The sequence below is a fragment of the Martes martes genome (assembly GCF_963455335.1).
Source record: "Martes martes genome assembly, chromosome: 9".
NCBI lineage: Eukaryota > Metazoa > Chordata > Mammalia > Carnivora > Mustelidae > Martes > Martes martes.
Window position 1 is genome coordinate 74,033,773 of NC_137896.1, and position 22,294 is coordinate 74,056,066.

Consider the following 22,294-nt stretch of genomic DNA (forward strand, 5'->3'; position numbering starts at 1 on the left):
GAATTACGGAATTAGTCTAATTCAAATAAATGCCGCATGGGCATAATTTCAATAAAGTAAATCAGTATTTGCATACTCAAAGCTATAACTCAAACAAGGAAAAAAGCCAAAAGTTATAAATTTATCTGGGTTCCTTTCATTATCTCTAGGGTTAAATTGGGCTGGACTGGTTGGTAGGTATAGTGTTAAAATGGAATACATAGGAGGAGGAGTCAAGATGGCGGAGAAGTAGCAGGCTGAGACGACATCGGGTAGCAGGAGATCAGCTAGATAGCTTATCTAACTATTGTGAACACCTACAAATCCAACGGGAAATCGAAGAGAAGAAGAGCAACAATTCTAGAAACATAAAATCGATTACTTTCTGAAAGGTAGGATCTGCGGAGAAGTGAATCCAAAGCCAACTTCACTCACCAAGAACAGCGGAATTCCACAGCAGGAGAAAGGAAATCTTATCTGGACAAAATGAGAAGGCGGAAAAACTCACCTCAAAAAAAAGAACAAGAGGCCATACCGAAGGCTGGAGACCTAATCAATACAGACATAGGTAACATTACAGATCTAGAGTTCAGAATGACGATTCTCAAGGTTCTAGCCGGGCTCAAAAAAGGCATAGAAGATATTAGAAAAACCCTCTCCGGAGAGATAAAAGCCCTTTCTGGAGAAATAAAAGAACTAAAATCTAACCAAGTTGAAATCAAAAAAGCTATTAATGAGGTGCAATAAAAAATGGAAGCTCTCACTGCTAGGATAAATGAGGCAGAAGAAAGAATTAGTGACATAGAAGACCAAATGACAGAGAATAAAGAAGCTGAGCAAAAGAGAGACAAACAAATACTGGACCACGAGGAGAGAATTCGAGAGATAAGCGACACCATAAGACGACACAACATTAGAATAATTGGGATTCCAGAAGAAGAAGAAAGAGAGAGGGGAGCAGAAGGTATATTGGAGACAATTACTGGAGAGAATTTTCCTAATATGGCAAAGGGAACAAACATCAAAATCCAGGAGATGCTAAGAACGCCCCTCAAAATCAATAAAAATAGGTCCAGACCTCGTCACCTGATAGTAAAATTTACAAGTCTTAGCGACAAAGAGAAAATCCTGAAAGCAGCCCGGGAAAAGAAGTCTGTAACATACAAGGGTAAAAACATTAGATTGGCAGCAGACCTATCCACAGAGACCTGGCAGGCCAGAAAGAACTGGCATGATATATTCAGAGCACTAAACGAGAAAAACATGCAGCCAAGAATACTATATCCGGCTAGGCTATCATTGAAAATAGAAGGAGAGATAAAGAGCTTCCAGGACAAACAAAAGATGAAAGAATTTGCAAACACCAAACCAGCTCTACAGGAAATATTGAAAGGGGTCCTCTAAGCAAAGAGAGACCCTAAAAGTAGTAGATCAGAAAGAAACAGAGACAATATACAGTAACAGTCACCTTACAGGCAATACAATGGCAATAAATTAATCTCTCTCAATAGTTACCCTGAATGTTAATGGGCTAAATGCCCCAATCAAAAGACACAGGGTATCAGAATGGATAAAAAAACAAAACCCATCAATATGCTGCCTACAAGAAACTCATTTTAGACCCGAAGACACCTCCAGATTTAAAGTGAGGGGGTGGAAAACAATGTACCATGCTAATGGACATCAGAAGAAAGCTGGGGTGGCAATCCTTATATCAGATCAATTAGATTTTAAGCCAAAGACTATAATAAGAGATGAGGAAGGACACTATATCATACTCAAAGGGTCTGTCCAACAAGAAGACCTAACAATCTTAAATATCTACGCCCCTAACATGGGAGCAGCCAACTATATAAACCAATTAATAATAAAATCAAAGAAATACATTGACAGTAATACAATAATAGCAGGGGACTTTAACACTCCCCTCACTGAAATGGACAGATCATCTAAGCAAAAGATCAACAAGGAAATAAAGGCCTTAGATGACACACTGGACCAGATGGACATCACAGATATATTCAGAACATTCCATCCCAAAGCAACAGAATATACATTCTTCTCTAGTGCACATGGAACATTCTCCAGAATAGACCACATCCTGGGTCATAAATCAGGTCTCAATCGGTACAAAAAGATTGAGATCATTCCCTGCATATTTTCAGACCACAATGCTCTGAAGCTAGAACTCAATCACAAGAGGAAATTTGGAAAGAACGCAAATACATGGAGACTAAACAGCATCCTTCTAAAAAATGAATGGGTCAACCAGGAAATTAAAGAAGAATTGAAAAAAATCATGGAAACAAATGATAATGAAAACACAACGGTTCAAAATCTGTGGGACACAACAAAGGCAGTCCTGAGAGGAAAATATATAGCGGTGCAAGCCTTTCTCAAGAAACAAGAAAGGTCTCAAATACACAACCTAACCCTACACCTAAAGGAGCTGGAGAAAGAACAACAAAGAAAGCCTAAACCCAGCAGGAGAAGAGAAATCATAAAGATCAGAGCAGAAATCAGAAATAGAAACTAAAAAAACAATAGAACAAATCAACAAAACTAGGAGCTGGTTCTTTTTTTTTTTTTTTAAAGATTTTATTTATTTATTTGACAGACAGAGATCACAAGTAGGCAGAGAGGCAGGCAGAGAGAGAGGGAGGAGGAAGCAGGCTCCCTGCTGAGCAGAGAGGCTGATGCAGGGCTCGATCCCAGGACCCTGGGATCATGACCTGAGCCGAAGGCAGAGGCTTTAACCCACTGAGCCACCCAGGCGCCCCTAGGACCTGGTTCTTTGAAAGAATTAATAAGATAGACAAACGCCTGGCCAGACTTATCAAAAAGAAAAGAGAAAGGACCCAAAAAAATAAAATCATGAATGAAAGAGGAGAGATCACAACCAACACCAAAGAAATACAAACAATTATAAGAACATACTACGAGCAACTCTACGCCAACAAATTTGACAATCTGGAAGAAATGGATACATTTCTAGAGACATATAAACTACCATAACCGAACCAGGAAGAAATAGATAACCTGAACAGACCCATAACCAGTAAGGAGATTGAAACAGTCATCAAAAATCTCCAAACAAACAAAAGTCCAGGACCAGACGGCTTCCCAGGGGAATTCTACCAAACATTTAAGGAAGAATTAATTCCTATTCTCTTGAAACTGTTCCAAAAAATAGAAATGGAAGGAAAACTTCCAAAGTCATTCTATGAGGCCAGCATCACCTTGATCCCAAAACCAGACAAGGATCCCACCAAAAAAGAGAATTACAGACCAATATCCTTGATGAACACAGATGCGAAAATTCTCACCAAAATACTGGCCAATAGGATCCAACAGTATATTAAAAGGATTATTCACCACGACCAAGTGAGATTTATTCCAGGGCTGCAAGGTTGGTTCAACATCTGCAAATCCATCAATGTGATACAATACATTAATAAAAGAAAGAGTAAGAACCATATGATACTCTCAATAGATGCTGAAAAAGCATTTGACAAAGTGCAGCATCCTTTCCTGATTAAAACTCTTCAAAGTGTAGGGATAGAAGGCACATAACTCAATATTATCAAAGCCATCTATGAAAAACCCACCGCAAATATCATTCTCAATGGAGAAAAACTGAAAGCTTTTCCGCTAAGGTCAGGAATACGGCAGGGATGTCCGTTATCACCACTGCTGTTCAACATAGTACTAGAAGTCCTAGCCTCAGCAATCAGACAACAAAAAGAAATTAAAGGCATCCAAATCGGCAAAGAAGAAGTCAAACTATCACTCTTTGCAGATGATATGATACTATATGTGGAAAACCCAAAAGGCTCCACTCCAAAACTGCTAGAACTTATACAGGAATTCAGTAAAGTGTCAGGATATAAAGTCAATGCACAGAAATCAGTCGCATTTCTTTACACTAACAACAAGACAGAAGAAAGAGAAATTGAGGAGTCAGTCCCATTTACAATCGCACCCAAAACCATAAGATACCTAGGAATAAATCTAACCAAAGAGGCAAAGAATCTATACTCAGAAAACTATAAAGTACTCATGAAAGAAATTGAGGAAGACACAAAGAAATGGAAAAATATTCCATGCTCATGGATTGGAAGAACAAATATTGTGAAAATGTCTATTCTACCTAAAGCAATCTACACATTTAATGCAATCCCTATCAAAATCCCATCCATTTTTTTTTAAAGAAATAGAACAAATAATCCTAATATTTATATGGAGCCAGAAAAGACCTCGAATAGCCAAAGAAATATTGAAAAAGAAAGCCAAAGTCGGTCGCATCACAATTCCAGACTTCAAGCTCTATTACAAAGCTGTCATCATCAAGACAGTATGGTACTGGCACAAAAACAGACATATAGATCAATGGAACAGAATAGAGAGCCCAGAAAGAGACCCTCAACTCTATGGTCAACTTATCTTCGACAAAGCAGGAAAGAATATCCAACGGAAAAAAGACAGCCTCTTCAACAAATGGTGCTGGGAAAATTGGACAGCCACATGCAGAAAAATAAAATTGGACTATTTCCTTACACCACACACGAAAATAGACTCAAAATGGATGAAGGACCTCAATGTGAGAAAGAAATCTATCAAAATCCTTGAGGAGAACGCAGGCAGCAACCTCTTTGACCTCAACTGCAGCAACTTCTTCCTAGGAACATCGCCAAAGGCAACAGAAGCAAGGGCAAAAATGAACTATTGGGATTTCATCAAGATCAAAAGCTTTTGCACAGCAAAGGAAACAGTTAACAAAACCAAAACACAACTGACAGGATGGGAGAAGATATTTGCAAACGACATATCAGATAAAGGGCTAGTATCCAAAATCTATCAAGAGCTTATCAAACTCAATACCCAAAGAACAAATAATCCAGTCAAGAAATGGGCAGAGGACATAAACAGACATTTCTGCAAAGAAGACATCCGGATGGCCAACAGACACATGAAAAAATGCTCCACATCACTCGGCATCAGGGAAAGACAAATCAAAACCACAATGAGATACCACCTCACACCAGTCAGAATGGCTAAAATTAACAAGTCAAGAAATGACAGATGCTGGCGAGGATGCGGAGAGAGGGGAACCCTCCTACACTGCTGGTGGGAATGCAAGCTGGTGCAACCACTCTGGAAAACAGTGTGGACGTTCCTCAAAAAACTGAAAATAGAGCTACCCTATGACCCAGCGATTGTACTGGGTGTATATCCTAAAGATACAAACGTGGTGCTCCGAAGGGGCACGTGCACCCGAATGTTTATAGTAGCAATGTCCACAATAGCCAAACTGTGGAAAGAGCCTAGATGTCCATCAACAGATGAATGGATAAAGAAGATGTGGTATATATACACAATGGAATACTATGCAGCCACCAAAAGACATGAAATCTTGCCATTTGCGATGATGTGGATGGAACTAGAGGGTATCATGCTTAGCGAAATAAGTCAATCGGAGAAAGACAACTATCATATGATCTCCTTAATATGAGGAAGTGGAGATGCAATGCGGGGGGGTTGGGGGGAGGTAGGAAAAGAAAAAATGAAAAGATGGGATTGGGAGGGAGACAAACCATAAAAGACTTAATCTCAAAAAACAGACTGAGGGTTGCTGGGGGGAGGGGGGACGGGAGAGGGTGGTGGGGAAATGGACATTGGGGAGGGTATGTGCTATGATGAGTCTTGTGAAATGTGTAAACCTGGCAATTCACAGACCTGTACCCCTGGGGATAAAAATACATTATATGTTTATTAAAATAAAAAAAAATGGAATACATATATTGATGAAAGCAGCCCTTAAGATCCTTAACTTGCTTTACACTGGCTACATACTCACCTAAGAATCTTCCCACTGTGTTTTGACTTCCTATTTAAGTTTGTCTATAGTTAAAGGACAGGTTGACCAGCTAATATGACTTTTCTGTTCTATTGAGTAGATGGCTTTCTTTCCTAAAATAAATTAATAAACTGGTATCCCAGCTTCCTGTGATACTAATATGAAACAGTGCCTAAATGATCAAATCTGTGACTGCGCTCATAAAGTTGAGTTGTAAGATGTGCAAAGATAAGGACCAGACCCAGGAACATGGATCTGTGAAATCATACTTATTAGGGAGACATCTGACCTCCTAGATATGTCCAGCAAGGGAAAATAAAGAATTATAAAAAAAACACCAAAAAATGTAAGCATAAATACAACTTCATGTATTCATTTATCCATTTAAATAAAAAAATATTGGGAATACCTTCAGAAAGCTCACTAGTTCTGGATATTTGTTCCAACTCCCAGCCAAGATGTAATGATTCATCCATACTTTGTTTCTGGGCCATTTCCAAGGTCATATTTTCTTCCATTAATTCTTCAATCTTTTTTCTATCCATATCACGTTCCTTTTTTATTGTCAGGGAGTAGGAAAAAAAATGAAAGCTCACCAACAGTGCAATTTCAAGCTAAATACTCTATTACTTAAAACTTTTATCAGAAACTGAATAATATGAGGATAAATTTTAAGTTCCTTAAAATTTTCAGTTTGAAGATGATAATCAGTTATAATTATTCATACTGATCATTGTATTGATCAGCTGTCTGATTTTTTTTAAATCTTTTTTTTCACCTTTTAAAAAAATTTTATTTTTAAGTAATCTCTATATCCAACATGGGGTTCAACTCACAACCCCAAGATCAAGAGTCACTGACTGAGCCTGCCAGGGACCCCTGTCTGATATCCATTTAAAGTGATCCTTGGGGACACTGAAAACTATTCTTCACATATTTCATTATATATAGCAAATGATTTCTGACTCAATATTAAATTTCAGCAAATAGTTTTTTTTTTAATTTTTAAAAAAGATTTTATTTATTTATATTAGAGACAGAAGAAAAGACAGAGACAGCAGGAGCAGGAAGAGGGCCAGAGGGAGATGGAGAAGGAGGCTCTCTGCTAAGTAAGGAGTCTCATGTGGGGCTCAATCCCAGGACCCGGGGAGCATGGCCTTAACAAAATGAGCCACCTAGGCACCACCCCGAGCAAACAGTTTTATTTCTATATTTTATTTTACTAATTTTCTTAAGATTTTATTTGTCAGAGAGAGAGAGAGAGAGAGAAAATGAGCACAAGCAGGGGGAGCAGCAGGCAGAGGGAGAAGCAGGCTCCCAGCCAACCAAGGAGCCCCATCCCAGGACCCTGGGATCATGACCTGAGCCAAAACCAGATGCTTAACCAACTGAGCCACCCAGGCATCCCTATTTCTATATTTTAAAGGCATATTTACACAATAGCTTATTAGGTTTTTTTCAAAGCAGAAGACAAAATTAATAATTAATACCACTCTGTCACAAAAGCAGAAATTTGTACCACTCCTGTTTTTATAAAGAAATGGAAGTATCTAATTTATTTAGCCATTTCTTCTCTGTTAAGGCCACAGGAACTAGTCATTATTGTCATTATGGGGAAATCAGATGAATCTGACAGATTTCCTAAGAAACTGTGCAACTATTCAATCTTACATTACTTACCATCTCCATATCATGCAGTTTAGCCTTTAGTTGTAAATTCTCTTTTTCTAATTCATGTAATTTATCAGAACGAGCTCTAGTTCCTTCTAATTGATCTTCCAACATGGTTTTTGTTTCTAATAAAACTTGATTGTCTTCTTTTAATTCCTATAAAAATTTCAAATAGGCTTTATCAGAAATATGCTTACATCTGTTAATTTTTCAGAGCTCTGAAACAAAAAAATCTTTATTGTAAGATAAGACATTAAGCTGTCTTTATCAAAAGTTCTTTATGCAAGAGTAAAAGCTACTGAATAAGAGATGCAGTTGATGTTTTCCTGGTTTCATTTTTTTCCCTCAGAATTCAACCTATATTATGCAAACATAATACTCAGTACTTATGCGAGGATGAGTAACATAAAGTTGTAAGTTGTAAGTACATAAAATTGTCAGGGTATATTTAAATTTCTTAGTCACAAGGATAAGGAACTAAGTATAAGTAGTTTTTCTCATATTTAAGATACAAATCTCCACAGAATCAGAGCTAATTCTTTTTTTTTTTTTTTTTTTTTTTTTTGCTGAAATAGATTTAAAGATTTCTCTCTACTTAAACTATAACTTGAACCTGAAACATTGGGTTTTTGAGTAAAATACCAATATTTGAGATAAGACTCACACAGGTCATAAACTAAGGCTCCTATCAATAAACATTTTATATCAGCATCTTGAGAAAATGCTTAAAATCCATACATATGTTTTGAAGACATGTGCTCACAAATCTGTCTTCCTAAACTACATTTTTGTGGTTTATAAACTAAAGTCAAAAGAAAGTATATTAAAACAGTGGCATTTATAAGGATCTCTTAATAGTGCCATGCATATACATAAGCACCTTGTCTTTGGTATCTACTCAGTCTATTTTCTGGTAACTTTTAGGCTAACATATTCTAACTACTTTCTCTTATCATGTTTTCACTTCTTCATTTTGCATACTCCTTCCTTCTTATCACCATACTGAAACTGATAAAACTCTCCTCTGTTTGCAGAAATGAAAAAATTAACTGAGAAAGAAAAACAGAATGTAGAAGCAAGGATCACCAAATTCTTGAGGTCAGACTGAACTTCTTCTAACACTGAACTGCAACCATTAAGTAAGAAAAGCTGTCTTTTTTAAATACACACACAGACACACACTAGAAGGGGAGAGGGAGAGAGCGTGCCTTTTTAATCCTAGTTTAGTATTCTGAGTTGACCAAAAATCAGAAACATGCTTTGCTTTCACTTCTAGAAACAAGTTTGAAATCAGTAGAAGTATATATTTTGACAATGAGGGAAGGGCTTCAAATCTTCCTTACCTATAAAGCTAAATAAAAGAATAAAAGCACTCCAAACAGTTCAATAAAATTAATAATGTCCAGAGATCCCTTTTTACAAGTATAAGCAATATGCTGATCTAACATAAAATAAGCACCTAGAGTACTTATAATTTGTTCAACATTTCGAAAGTTCCTTAAGTTTATTATGTGCATTTTGAAAAACCTAACTTTTAAACAAAATAATTATGAATAGCTTAAATTATGCAACATACCTCAACTCGTGCCTTATAAAATTCAATATCATGTAGTCTTTCTTTATATCTGCTGACTTCACTTTCAAGTTTATCCACTCTGATGGCTTTTTCTCGAAGTGCATCTAATTCATCTCGGTACATTCTAGCAGAACGAGCATCCGAAAGCAAATTCATGTTCTAAATATAAACAAATATTAGTATTTTCAATATTATTTTCTATTTTCAAATAGATAATCTCTGGTTGCACAACTCAATGAATTTTCTTTTTTTTTTTTTTTTAAGATTTTATTTATTCATTTGACAGATAGAGATCACAAGTAGGCAGAGAGGCAGGCAGAGAGAGAGCAAGGGAAGCAGGCTCCCTGCTGAGCAGAGAGCCCGATGCGGGGCTCGATCCCAGGACCCTGGGATCATGACCTGAGCTGAAGGCAGAGGCTTTACCCACTGAGCCACCCAGGCGCCCCTCAATGAATTTTCTAAAAAAACCCCAATGAACTGTATCCTTTACAAGTGTGAATTTCACAGTATATAAACTGTACCTCAGTTAAGCTGTTTTTTAAGATGGAGAGATATAAGGAAGTTACTGATGATGGCCAGTACTGACAACTGCTACACCTCAGCCAGGGGCTGTACTGCCACCCTGGGCAACTTTGCCAAGGCAACTTCTGAGGCCATTTCCAAAACCTACAGCTATCTTACTCCTGACCTCTGGGAAGAGACTGTGTTCACCAAGTCTTCCTTATCAGGAATTCACTGACCATTCTGTAAAGACCCACACCAGAGTCTCCAGGCAGAGAACCCAGGCTCCAGCTGTGTGGCTACCACATATGAAAAACATTAAGTGGATAAAAACCTGTTAAAAAAAAATAAAAAAAATAAAATGGGGAGATATATGAAGTCTTTTAAAAAAACAAGAATAGAAATTATTTTAAAATATGTTTATATGCAAATACAAACATGCTTACATACAAATTTTTAAATAGTGATAACTACTTAGGAATGTAAAAACTACTCAGCATATTTTAAAATAAGTTAACCTTTAGTTAACATAACCATTTGGAATTAAAGGTGCAAAAGTTAACTTTAAAATATAGGATAATGAAAACACAGAAGAGGCAAACTGTATCACTAAAGTTGATCATTAGTTACTTTAGAGAAATTATGTTTTTATCCAAATGGGCTGTAACATACAAAAATCCTACTGGGTTTTTCTAAATTCCAAGTGAATATTAGTTGCATGTGATTAGTGTTTAATAACATTTTAGACAGATATCAAAAATTCAATCTTTAAAAGCTCTCTTGTAATCCTTTAGAGCAAGTTATCAAGCATGACCCAGGGACATCTGTGGGTCCCTGAAACCCTTTCAAGGAGTTCATGAGGTCAAAACATTTTCATAATAACACTAAAACATTATTTTTTTCTCATTCTCATTTCTCATGAGGGCACAATGGAGTTTTCTAGAGGCTACATGGCATATGATATCTTAATAGACTGAATGCAGAAACAGATATGAGAATTTAGTAGTCTTTAATTAAGACAGGCATTAAAGACATTTGCAAAATGATTTTAAAAAAGAGAGACTTGCAAAAATGTAGAAGAGTAGCATTATTCTAATTTGTTTTTGGAAAATAATGGTTATAAGCGTACCATTTTTATGTTAACATGGAATAGGTTGAATATTATTTTTAAATAAATATTTTCTTAAATTCTAAGTTTTAATTTCAAGTACAAAAAATATCAGTAGATATAAACCTCATTAATTTTTAATAGTAGAAAAGAGCCTTGAGACAAAAAAAGATTGAAACTGCTGTTTTACAGGGAGCACATATACAAAAAACCATGCTTCCAAGGAAGAGCGAATAGCAGTCACAGCATATGTAGAAATGAAGATTATGATTCCCAGTCTCATTCATCTGAAAAGGTCCCAGTTTAGGATTCTGCAAGTGGAGTATTCCCTGAATTTAAAATAGCAAGTTAGGGAAAGTAAGGAGAAGAAATAATTGTCTAGCCTTACCACAATCCTTACCATTTATGGGTAAAAGAAGACTTCATGCCTACCTCCAAATAAAAATGAAACACTATAAACATTAAAAGAAGTGAATTCTTACACAGTCTTGGTTCAAGATTAAAAAAAAACAAACACAAAATTTTAACAAAATAAAAGTAACTCTTAAAAGGTAAAAAGTCTTGATCTTACTTAAAGGGTAAAGAGTAAAAAATTAAAAAGCATTCTGTCATTTGTAAGTTAACAAAGAGCACTCTCAGAGACTAGAGACTTAGGGAGATACACATTAAGCACCACACTTCACAGTAGAGGTGTTCCAGTTTCCCAGTCATGGAAGCCAAATATATAAAAAGAGAAACTTGCAACTACCCCAGTCCTAAGAGATTCCTTTGAATTCTAGGAAATTCAAAGGAAAGTATGAATTCTAGGAAAGTATGAATAGCACTGACACAGAAAATGTAAAGTCCAAAGACTGATTTCCTGGGCTCTGGCATTTTTGAACAGAAAAACACTGAAAAAGTAATTTTTAAGCCCCGGTAACATCATAACACATTAAGGCAGAGGTTATAAATTTCAAGCAGAAAAATAATTTCCAATTACTTACTGGTCCCATATAATCAAAGTTTCAGGTACAAACCTCTTGTTGGAGCCTTTTTAGTTCTATTTCCATTTGCTCAAGTTCTTGTTTACAGTCCAACAACTGTTCAGTCTTTTCCTCCCTTAAATGAAAATTTTAAAAATAATCAGTTTATTGTTTTTGAAAACCATGATCTTCTGCTTTAATACAAAAGTATTATCATTACTGAATATCTAGTTGAAAATCCTGTTAACCATCCGCTAATCCAGGGGGAAAAGACAAAGAAATGGATATTAGGAATGTGTGTGATTACACGACATCAGATTCCCCCTTAAAATTCTCCAAAGGCTAATAACCTCAATGACCGACACCCTCTAACTTCATAATGTAGTTTCTCTCTCTTCATTTTTCTTGCCATCCCCTATTCTCACTCTCCTTTTTGTCTTTCTCCCTCTCAAAGACAAATACACTGCAAGAGTTTTTAAGCACGGCACTAGGATCTGGGTCTGAGTCTTAAAAGATCTCCAACTATTTTCAACATCTAAAATGGTCTAAAGGAAAGTATATACTGCTATATAGATAACATAAAATATATCCCTATTGGTTTCCTCCCAGTAGTCTATAAACATCTTCTATTTTCTCCTATTCTTTTTCTTCTTCTTACACTCACTACTTTACTTCTCCCATTTTCTAATGCCCTTTCAGAGTCAAGCTACTCAAACTCAAGTTTCCATTCACTAATTCTACTTTTCCACCTTCTGTTCTTTAATAAAAAAAATGGTAAATGTTCATTGTATAAAGCAATTCACTGCTGACATCTCATCATACCTATACTTTTTTTTTTGAAAACCATAATTTTTAATGAAGAAATAGTCCCTTTCTGAATTCCACTTTTCACTGTAATGAATAATGTTTTGGTAAATAAACCTCGATATACATAAAACACTGTATGTTAAGGGGCACTTGGCTGGCTGAGTTGAAAGAGCTTGTGATGCTTGAACTCAGGGTCATCATGAGTTCAAGCCCCATGTTGGATGTACTTTACTTAAAAAAACAAAACAAAACAAAAAAAACAATGCACCCACCCACCCCCCAAAACCTTGTATGTTTCAGGCCAGATTTATAAAAGTACATTACATGTTTAAAGGTTCTTGATATATACCATCAAGCAGCCTCCAGAAAGGTCATTACCAATTTATAATGCAATCAGCGTGGATAAAAGTGCCTATATGAAAAACAATTTAATAACTGAAAAATTCTGTGTTACTATTCTAATTTGCATCGGTTTGAATACTAAGACAACCTGGAGGAAATGGGTAAATTCCTAGAAATATATAAACTACCAAAACTGAAACAGGAAGAAACAGAAAACTTGAACAGACTGATAACCAGCAAAGAAGTTGAATCATTAATCCTAAAACTCCCAAAAAAACAGAAGTCCAGGGCTAGATGGCTTCATAGGCAAATCTACCAAACACTGACAGAAAATGAGTTAATACCCATACTTCTCAAACTATTCCAAAAAAACAGAAAAGGAAGGAAAACTTCCAAATTCATTCTATGACCCAAACTGGGTGTTGCACGTAAGTGATCAATCAATAAACTCTACTCCTGAAACCAATATTACACTTTATGTTAACTAACTAGAATTTAAATAAAAATTTGAAAAGAAAAAAAACCACATTTCAAATTATATTTTTACCCTGCATGTTAATAAACTAAGAACAATCATAATTATATATTATATAATATATATAATGTATATTATAATGTACCACCTATAAGTATGCTATTAGTTAACCTACATGTTCTCATTACAATTATTTATTTCCATTAGGTATAAGGCAACCTGAACTACTTTTAACCACCAAAATTTCCACACTTCATTATTTTGAAAGATCTGTCCCAACAAAAAGACTTAGAGCAAATGTTAATAAAAGAAATCTGTGAAGAAACACATTCTCAAAGGACAAAAAGATGGTATTTGATGAAATGTTATTGGGAGTACTTGCTATATCTGGCATATTAATTTATTCATTAATAATATTCATTTACATTTTTCCAGTCAGCATATGAGAAACCAAATTTTATCAATCTCTCTAAGTTGTTTGGGATTTTAATACACTCTATGGCCAAGTAAATTTCATTTAAAAATCAAATTCTAATACAGTGCAAAATGTTAAATGAATTCACAACCATCATTACAGTTCTAATTGCATGCTTTATCTAAAGACTGGAGAAGATTGTGCTAAATTATATGGCACGAACTAGTGTTCACTGTTTAGGCTATCCATTAACTGCCAGTCAAACTAATAACAGCAATCTCTTCTCTAATTTTCCTGGTGCAGCTGTTTATAGAATATCCTGGGCGTGTTCACTTCAATAGATCCATAATAGTGCAGACATCCACAACGAAAGCTGTATTTTTTTGTTTTCAAATTTTCCTATAGACTGTAGATTTTTTCTACCTTGCATATTCAATCACTTTCTTAAACCAACTGCTTTTAATAATCAGTAAATAAACTTAATTGTTATATTGTGGCTTAAATTTTAAATCTATACTCTGAAGCCCAAATTCCAGGAAAACAAACCAAAAAGAAAAAAATAATAAAAGAAAAAAGCCCTAAACATAAAAAATCCTTTGTTCTTTTTAAAGTACAAAATAAAAAATCTCCAGCAGAGACTGGCTCTGTCTCTACATGTGATTCACCAAGGAATGCTCATGTGACATTTACACTGATTTTTCTCAAATGATCTTTGAAAGTTAAATAAATATAATTTCATCAACACTAACCAATCTATTTACCATGTCTAAGTACATGACTCAGGCATTTCAATTACCCAACACAGATGATACAAAACACAAAATTATTTTTTATAATACTGTATGCCAACAATTCAGCCTTTTATAACATTAATTTTTAAAGAGCTAAACTTGTTGACTGAATCAGTAGTTGCCTTTTTTGGAACCCAGTTTTGATTTGAAATCCAGCTTTGGATTTCAAAGAATATAAAATTTTAAAAAATTAAGGAGACCCCAATTTGTCAAGGAAGAACAGTATAAGAGAAAGATCATTGTAATATAAGAAAGGCAGGAAGAACATAAATTCAGAATGAAGGAGAATCTGTAAACTGGTAAGATTTAGGATTAGGAAAACTTCATGCCAGTCTCCCTATTTTTCTCATCTTGACAAATACTAGTGAAAACTCTGACACAAGCTAGCAGTTGGAACAACTCATCTATATTCCATACGCTGAAAAAACATTTTTAGGTAACCTTTGTGACCATGTAAATTCAAGAAGCCTTGAAAATGACCAACTTACAATTCCTGCCTAAGCCTTCTTATCTTTGCCTTAGCATCTGCCAGTTCCACTGACAGATGTTGTCGACTTTCCGTTCGCTTCATGCCTGGAGAACCACAGGGTGACTGTGCAGTTGAAGAGGCATGGGGTAAAAAATGAAGACCATCCCGTTCTTCAGAGAGTTCTATGATAGTCTAAAGAAATACAGAAATAAACACAGAATCACTGTTAGTATTCTACATATTAGAGAACTAAACACATCAACACTATTCACTAAGTCTAAGTACTATCCTATAATATCAAAAACAATTCACTGGGCAAAAATATCTTAACTTTGCGATAGCTCTCTTTTTAAAAAGTTTCATGCAGGGGCGTCTGGGTGGCTCAGTCATTAAGCATCTGCCTTCGGCTCAGGTCATGATCCCAGGATCCTGGAATCGAGCTCCGCATTGGGCTTCCAGCTCAATGGGAAGCCTGCTTCTCCCCCTCCCTCTGTGCTCCCCTTGCTTGTGCTCTCGCCCTGTCACATAAATAAAATCTTAAAAAAAAAAGTTTCATGCAACAGTTCATGGATTAGCTATTTACTAGATAACATTAGAGTAAGATCTAATACTTTTTTCCCCTTCCTAATTTTTTAATAAAGGAAATCAATTGTGGTAAAACAACTACACTAGACAGTAACTGTTAAAAAGTCTTAAAAGACCTGTTGACATAGGAAAGAAATCAACCCAAGAGGAATATGTCTACAACTGTGCTGTCCAATATGGTAGGCAGTAGCACAAGTGGCTATTTAATTACAAATTTTTTTAAAAGATTTTTTAAATTTATTTATTTGTCTCAGAGAGCGAGAGCGCACACAAGCAGGGGAAATGGCAGGCAGGATAAGCGGGCTCCCTGCTGAGCAAGGAGTCCTGTGAGGGACTTGATCCCAGCACTCTGGGATCAGGACCTGAGCCAAAGGCAGATGCCTAACCAACAAAGGCACCCAGGTGCCCCCCTAATTACAAATTTAAAAGGTTAAAAATAGAGTTCCTCACTCACACTAGTCACATTTTAAGTTTATAACAACTACATGTAGCTAGTGGTTCATTACTGTATTAGAGCGCGCAGAAATATAATCTTGCCACAACTGCAGAATTCTACAACGTTGCTCTAGAACTGTAGACAGGGATCGCAGAGGGACCTAAGAGAACCACAGAGGTTTAGTTCAAACTCTTCATTCTGCAGGTAATATAACTGAGGCACAGAGACTGATTTGTCCATGATCACGAAATTCCTAGTAGCAATGCCAAGACTCCAGGGCCAGTTTCTTGAGTCCATATCCTATGTTCTCTTTCTTGCAATACTAGTTGTAATCTCCATCCCATCTCAACATTTCCTTTATTCCTTTCTCTATAGTGTTTCCATGGGACACAAATCTCATTCTACTTTCCCCCGTTCTGAACTTTAAGGGCCATCTAACTTATATTTACCTCACTCAATCATATTCCTCCATTCCTCCAATTTTTCTCTTATTGGAAAATTCTCTTATTCTAAACCAGTTTCTCAGCTTTTGTTTCAAACTTCTCAGGCAAACAGAAATTGTCTTGAATAGTAATTCCAACTGTCTTACTCCAGGTAGAAGAGGTAGGGAAACCACCTCAGGACCATGAAATCACCATTTTTGCTTTTTTTTAAAAAAAATATTTTATTTATTTATTTGGCAGACAGAGAGAGGAGGAAGCAGGCCCCCCGCTGAGCAGAGAGCCAGATGCGGGGCTTGATCCCAGGACCCTGGGATCATGACCTGAGCTGAAGGCAGAGGCTTTAACCCACTGAGCCACCCAGGTGCCCCCCATTTTTGCTTTCTTATCACCAAGTCTTACAATGCCCTCACTAAATCATTACTTTTATCCTTCTTCTTCTTCTTCTTTTAAACCACCCATCAGAATTCATTTCTTCATCCTTGGCATATATTTCAGCACCAAATCAAGGTCTGCCCAACTACTGCTTTCACAAATTTCAGTATCCCTACTGACAATCTATAGAACGTGTCATCTCAGTCCCATTTCTGTTTAAAACTCTACATCTACTCCTTATTCAATACATACAGACTTTCCCAATGAAGGAACCATTCCTCTCTTGTGCCATGCCTCCTTTATTAGCATTACTCCCATGGCACCATACCTATACCTGAATCTTTCTGCACAGATTATTTCTGGCTACTCTAGTAGAGTTCTTACTCAGCTTGAAACAACAGTTTTGTGCTTAACTGTCATCCTTACTTTCTAATGTAACACTACCATGCCACTCTTTGACTACAGCCCACTCTGGGAAAAATTAAAAGGTGATGAATATTTACACAACTCCAGACAGGGGATTTTCCAACAAGATCTTATCCAATACTATAATCTACAATAGAGGTATTATGTCTACTATAAAACAATAAGGAAACTGAGACTCATATAGATTAACTTAACAAAGTCACACTTTTAATGACAGGTATAACAGTAATTCAAATTCAAGTTTGACTCAAAACATTATGTCATTTTCCTTACCTACCCTCATTTTTTAAATTCCTTCTCTATGGTGATAAAGAACTCTAAAAGGAAAACAAACAAGAAACTACACAGTCCTACAACACAACTTGCCATCTATTTTCAGTTAAGCTCTTTTCAATGCCCATCAATTCTTTAGTTGAAATCTTGCTGATTTCCTGCCAAATTTCTCTACAACGATTGTTTTAAACATATTTCTTTTCTCTACTTAAGCCTCCACGTGTAAACTGCTATTATCACTTCTACTGAATGACCTCTCCTCCAACTTGTCAAAGAAACAAAACGACCTGAGATTAAATCCTCCATTTTCACACATTTTTGTTTCCAATACATATTCCTTATTTCTAGAAGATTTTCAACTTCTCTCTTCCTAATGGCTTTTTTCTCCTTGATCTTCACATATATGTAAGTATCTTCTATGTAGGGGGAAAAAAGACCACATTTCTCTCTTGTTCTTCTACTTCTCATTCATTGCTTTTTGCAGGGTAGCTTATATGTTCATTGACAGTATTCATCTTATCCACCTACCCCATATGCCCAGACCAAGTGCCTGTCTCTGTGAATACTGTTACTCGTAATTTCCATAGTAGTCCATGCTCAATCTTCATGGAGTCAAGTTTTATTTACTTACTCTCTCCATTATCTTTAATCTTGCCTTCTAACATCTCCTGACTCTAATAATAATAGTGCTTGTGGATAGTACTTAATATGTTTCATGCACAAATACATTAGAATTTAATTACATGCTCTTAAGTCTTTTTAAAATTATATGCTATCTTTTATTTTTACTTAAAATGTGTTTTTTCCCCCATAAACCTAATACAATCTCATACCTCCTCTGTATCTCTGATCTCATTTAGCAGAGTACTGAGCCAAAAACCAGTTCCACAAAATTACTTAATTGAATGATTCACAAAATGGAAAACTCAAGAAAGTAGAAAGATGCGTACTACATTTGAACTTAGTAGGTGGTATTATGGAGATATCAAGAGGTTCCAGATGCCAGTGTACAAAAGAGGTATGGGTTGAGAAATATTTCCTAAAAAGAAAAAAGAAAGAAACCAGGTACTAAGAGTTAAGAGTATCCAGAGGAATTGTCCATTAAAGATTATGTAGACAATTTGACTTTTCTCTAATGGTAGTAGTTTCTTTAGCTCAAGGCCTCCAAACATTTGTTTTAAAAACCTGACAAAAAAATGTTATTAAAGCATAATTTAATTTCATGAATCTTCTCTGACACTTCTGATCCTAGAGATTCCACTAGCAGTTTTAAGTAATGTCTTCCTTCTCTAAATTCCTATAATATATAGATATATGATTTTTAATTATATTTATTTTTATATTTATTATATTTTTATTTTAATTTTATTATATTTATTATATTTAGATATATATTATCTAATATATAAAATAATATTTATTATATTTAGATATATGATTTTTTATTGCTTTCAATATTTTATTAGAGTAAAGCAAAGCTGGAGGCATCACAATTCCAGACTTGAAATTATAGTACAAAGATCTAGTAATCAAAACAGTATGGTACTGGCACAAAAACTGACACAGAATAGAAAACCCAGAAGTGAACCCACAACTATACAGTCAATCTTTAACAAAGCAGGAAAGAATATCTAATGGAAAAAAAGATAGTCTCTTCAACAAATGGTGTTAGGAAACTGGAGAGCGACATGTGAAAGAATGAAACCAAACCACTTTCTTACACAAACACAAAAATGAACTCAAAATGGGTTAAAGACCTAAATGTGAGACTGAAACTACAAAAATCGTAGAGGAGAACACAGGCAGTAACCTCTTTGACACTGGCTTTCTAGGTATGCCTCCTGAGGCAAGGGAGACAAAAGCAAAAATCAACTACTGGGACTTCATTAAGATAAAAAGCTTCTGCACAGCAAAGGAAACAATCAACAAAACTGAAAGGCAACCTACTGAATGGGAGAAGATATTTGCAAATGACATATCTGATAAAGGGTTAATATCCAAAATCTATAAAGAACTATCAAACTCAACACCCAAAAAATCAATAATCCAATTTAAAAATGTGCAGAAAACATGAACATTTTCCCAAAGACATACAGATAGCTAACAGATGCAGGAAAAGATGCTCAACATCACTCATCATCAGGGAAAACAAATGAAAATTACAAGGAGATGTCACCTCACACTTGTCAGAATGGCTAAAATCAAAAGCACAAGAAACAACAGGTATTGGCAAGGATGTGGAGAAAGGGGAACTTTCTTGCATTCCTGGTGGGAATGCAAACTGGTGTGGTCACTTAGGAAAACAGTATGGAGGTTCCTCAAAAAAGTTAAAAACAGAACCACCCTCCGATCCAGCAATTACAGTGCAATTACCCAAAGAATACAAAAATACTAATTCAAAAGGATACATGCACCCCGATATTTATAGAAGCATTATCCACAACAGCAAAACTGTGAAAAAAGTCCACATACTGTTTCCATTTGACTGACAAATGGATAAAGAAGATGTGATGTGTATAGTGGAGTATTAGTCATGAAAAGAAAGAAATCTTGCCATTTGCAACAACATGGATAGAGCTAGAAAGTGAAATAAGTCACTCATATGTGGAATTTAAGAAACAAAACAAAAGGAACGAGCAAAGGGGTGGGGGGGAAGAGAGAGAGAGAGGGGCAAACCAAGAAATAGATTCTTAATTTTAGAGAACAAACTGAAGGTTACCAGAGGGGAGGTGGGTGGGGTGATGGGTGAAAGAGGTGATGGAGATTAAGGAGTGGACTTCTTGTGATGAGCACAAGATGCTGTATAAAGTATATTTAGTATAACTACTAAATTCTACACCTGAAACTAATATTACACTTTATGTCAACTAACTGGAATTTAAATAAAAACTTAACAAAAAACCCTAAATTATTTTATTAAAATAACTTCCCCACTAGATTGTAATGATCTTTGATCCATTTTTGAAAATTTGTCAGTTTGTTGCTTCCAAGCACTCTTAGCACAAGATCTTGCAAAACACAGTTATTTATTAATATACACTGAAGGACACATGAAACATAAAAAGATATACCAAAGCTAAGAAAAAAAATTGAAGTGACTTAATTCTACCTACAGAACTCCCAATTAAGGAAAAGAATTGGAAATGTGCTCAACACAATCATAGATTTGGACAAAGGTTTTATAACAGGGACACAGGGGTTGCAATTAGACTTGGCAAATTGTTTAACTTCTCTAAGCTCAAGTATCTTCATTTTTAAGGTGGGGTTATTGTACAGACTTATGAAGATAGTATATTATACACATAACACAATGCTTGGCATAAAATAAGCTGATAATAAAGAGATCTTAAATTCATTAAAATCTATTTGGTTTTTGGTAAAAGAGGAGGATTTAAGAAATACGTGTTATACAAAATTAATACAAAGTGAAGAGTAATTAAAAAGAGTGACCAAATTACACTTTCTAGATTGAAATAAAAGAATTACAACAAAAGATCAATCAAAACAGAAAAAAAGGACTCTGTTTTGACAAGGAAGGGCATCCCCTGTGAGCAGTCCGAAGCTTCCTACTACTGATTGAAAAGTCATGTCCTATCCTTGCCATGCCAGCAAATGAAGGATATTTAAGTGCATAGATGCTCACCAGGACATACAACATATATGGACAAAAAGGCCTGGAGCAGCCAATTAGCCTCCTTTGTTGACGTGAACCTTCTAGAATTAAGTGGCCAAGTATGAAGAAATGCACTGCTTAACTTAATAAGCTGACAGACTGGGTTCCTTGGAGACCCCCAAGGGAAGAAACAAGCAGAAAGAATTCTAACTGATGTTATTTTAAAGGCATCCCCCAAAGCCCAAATTTTCTAGGAGGTCACAAAGCCAGTTCAGTCTATGACAGAGCTGAGAATAAGGACATTTGCAAATTTCAAGTTAAAATAAGAGTCAGGCAAAAAAGTAAACTGAACACCCTAGGGAATGCTTACATGATGTGTTCCAGCAGCAGCAATAAGTAGAGCCACCTGTTAGTTCTCTTGCATCATTGGCTACAAGCTACAGGGTAGCCCTGCCCAAGTCTGTCAATTCAACCTAGCTTGAACTGGCATAGAGCCCACCTGCACAACCATGAACATCAATGTGTGTGCCAGAAGAGCAGTTTTATGAGAAAAGGAGACTCCTCACTGTGTCCATATCCAAAGTCCGCCTCTACTGGCTGCAGATGGGAATGCCTCCTCAAGCACACATAGTATGGCCTGCATCTTTGACATCACCACAGTGGACCTGACAGGCACGTTCCTGAGCCCCATCAACAGGATAGGAGCACAGATTATGCCTCCAGCATTAGCTCTGCAGGTCAGGCTGTTTACTGCAAATCCTACTCTATTCCTTCAGCATGGTGCTTGTGGATAAGCATGGCATGAACAAGGGGCACTATATCTCTCTGATGACACCTATGGCCCTCTTCAAACTGAGTGACACCTTCCCCTTAGGAGAAATAGGTCGGTAAGCTGGAAAGGCCCAAACGTATGTGTAACACCTGATGTGATGATTCCTCTCTTGGAAGTTCCATTTTTTTCTACATAATGCTACACACATGGAAGGGCCTTAAAAGTATCCTAATGTACAGATTTTAATTTGTAATTTTGAAAGTCTTTCATTGTAAGTTTTCTTTGCACTTAAAAATGAGCATGCTGCTACCCTATGACCCAGCAATTGCACTACTGGGTATTTACCTTAAAGATACAAATGTAGTGATCCGAAGGGGCACATGCACCCGAATGTTTATAGCAGCAATGTCTACTATAGCCA

At 35.9% G+C, this 22,294-nt stretch overlaps 1 protein-coding gene across 3 annotated transcripts in view; it reads right to left on the reverse strand.

Moving 5' to 3' along the window:
* Positions 1-22,294, reverse strand: part of CCDC88A (coiled-coil domain containing 88A) — a 119,506-nt gene that overhangs the window by 43,057 nt on the left and 54,155 nt on the right. For all 3 annotated transcript variants that reach the window (XM_080813294.1, XM_080813295.1, XM_080813293.1), the window contains exons 8-12: positions 14,973-15,145; positions 11,709-11,790; positions 9,084-9,242; positions 7,517-7,663; positions 6,246-6,390 (exon numbers count right to left, since the gene is read on the reverse strand). In XM_080813294.1, the coding sequence (XP_080669420.1) occupies positions 6,246-6,390; positions 7,517-7,663; positions 9,084-9,242; positions 11,709-11,790; positions 14,973-15,145 (706 nt within the window). The remainder of the gene's footprint in view (positions 1-6,245; positions 6,391-7,516; positions 7,664-9,083; positions 9,243-11,708; positions 11,791-14,972; positions 15,146-22,294) is intronic.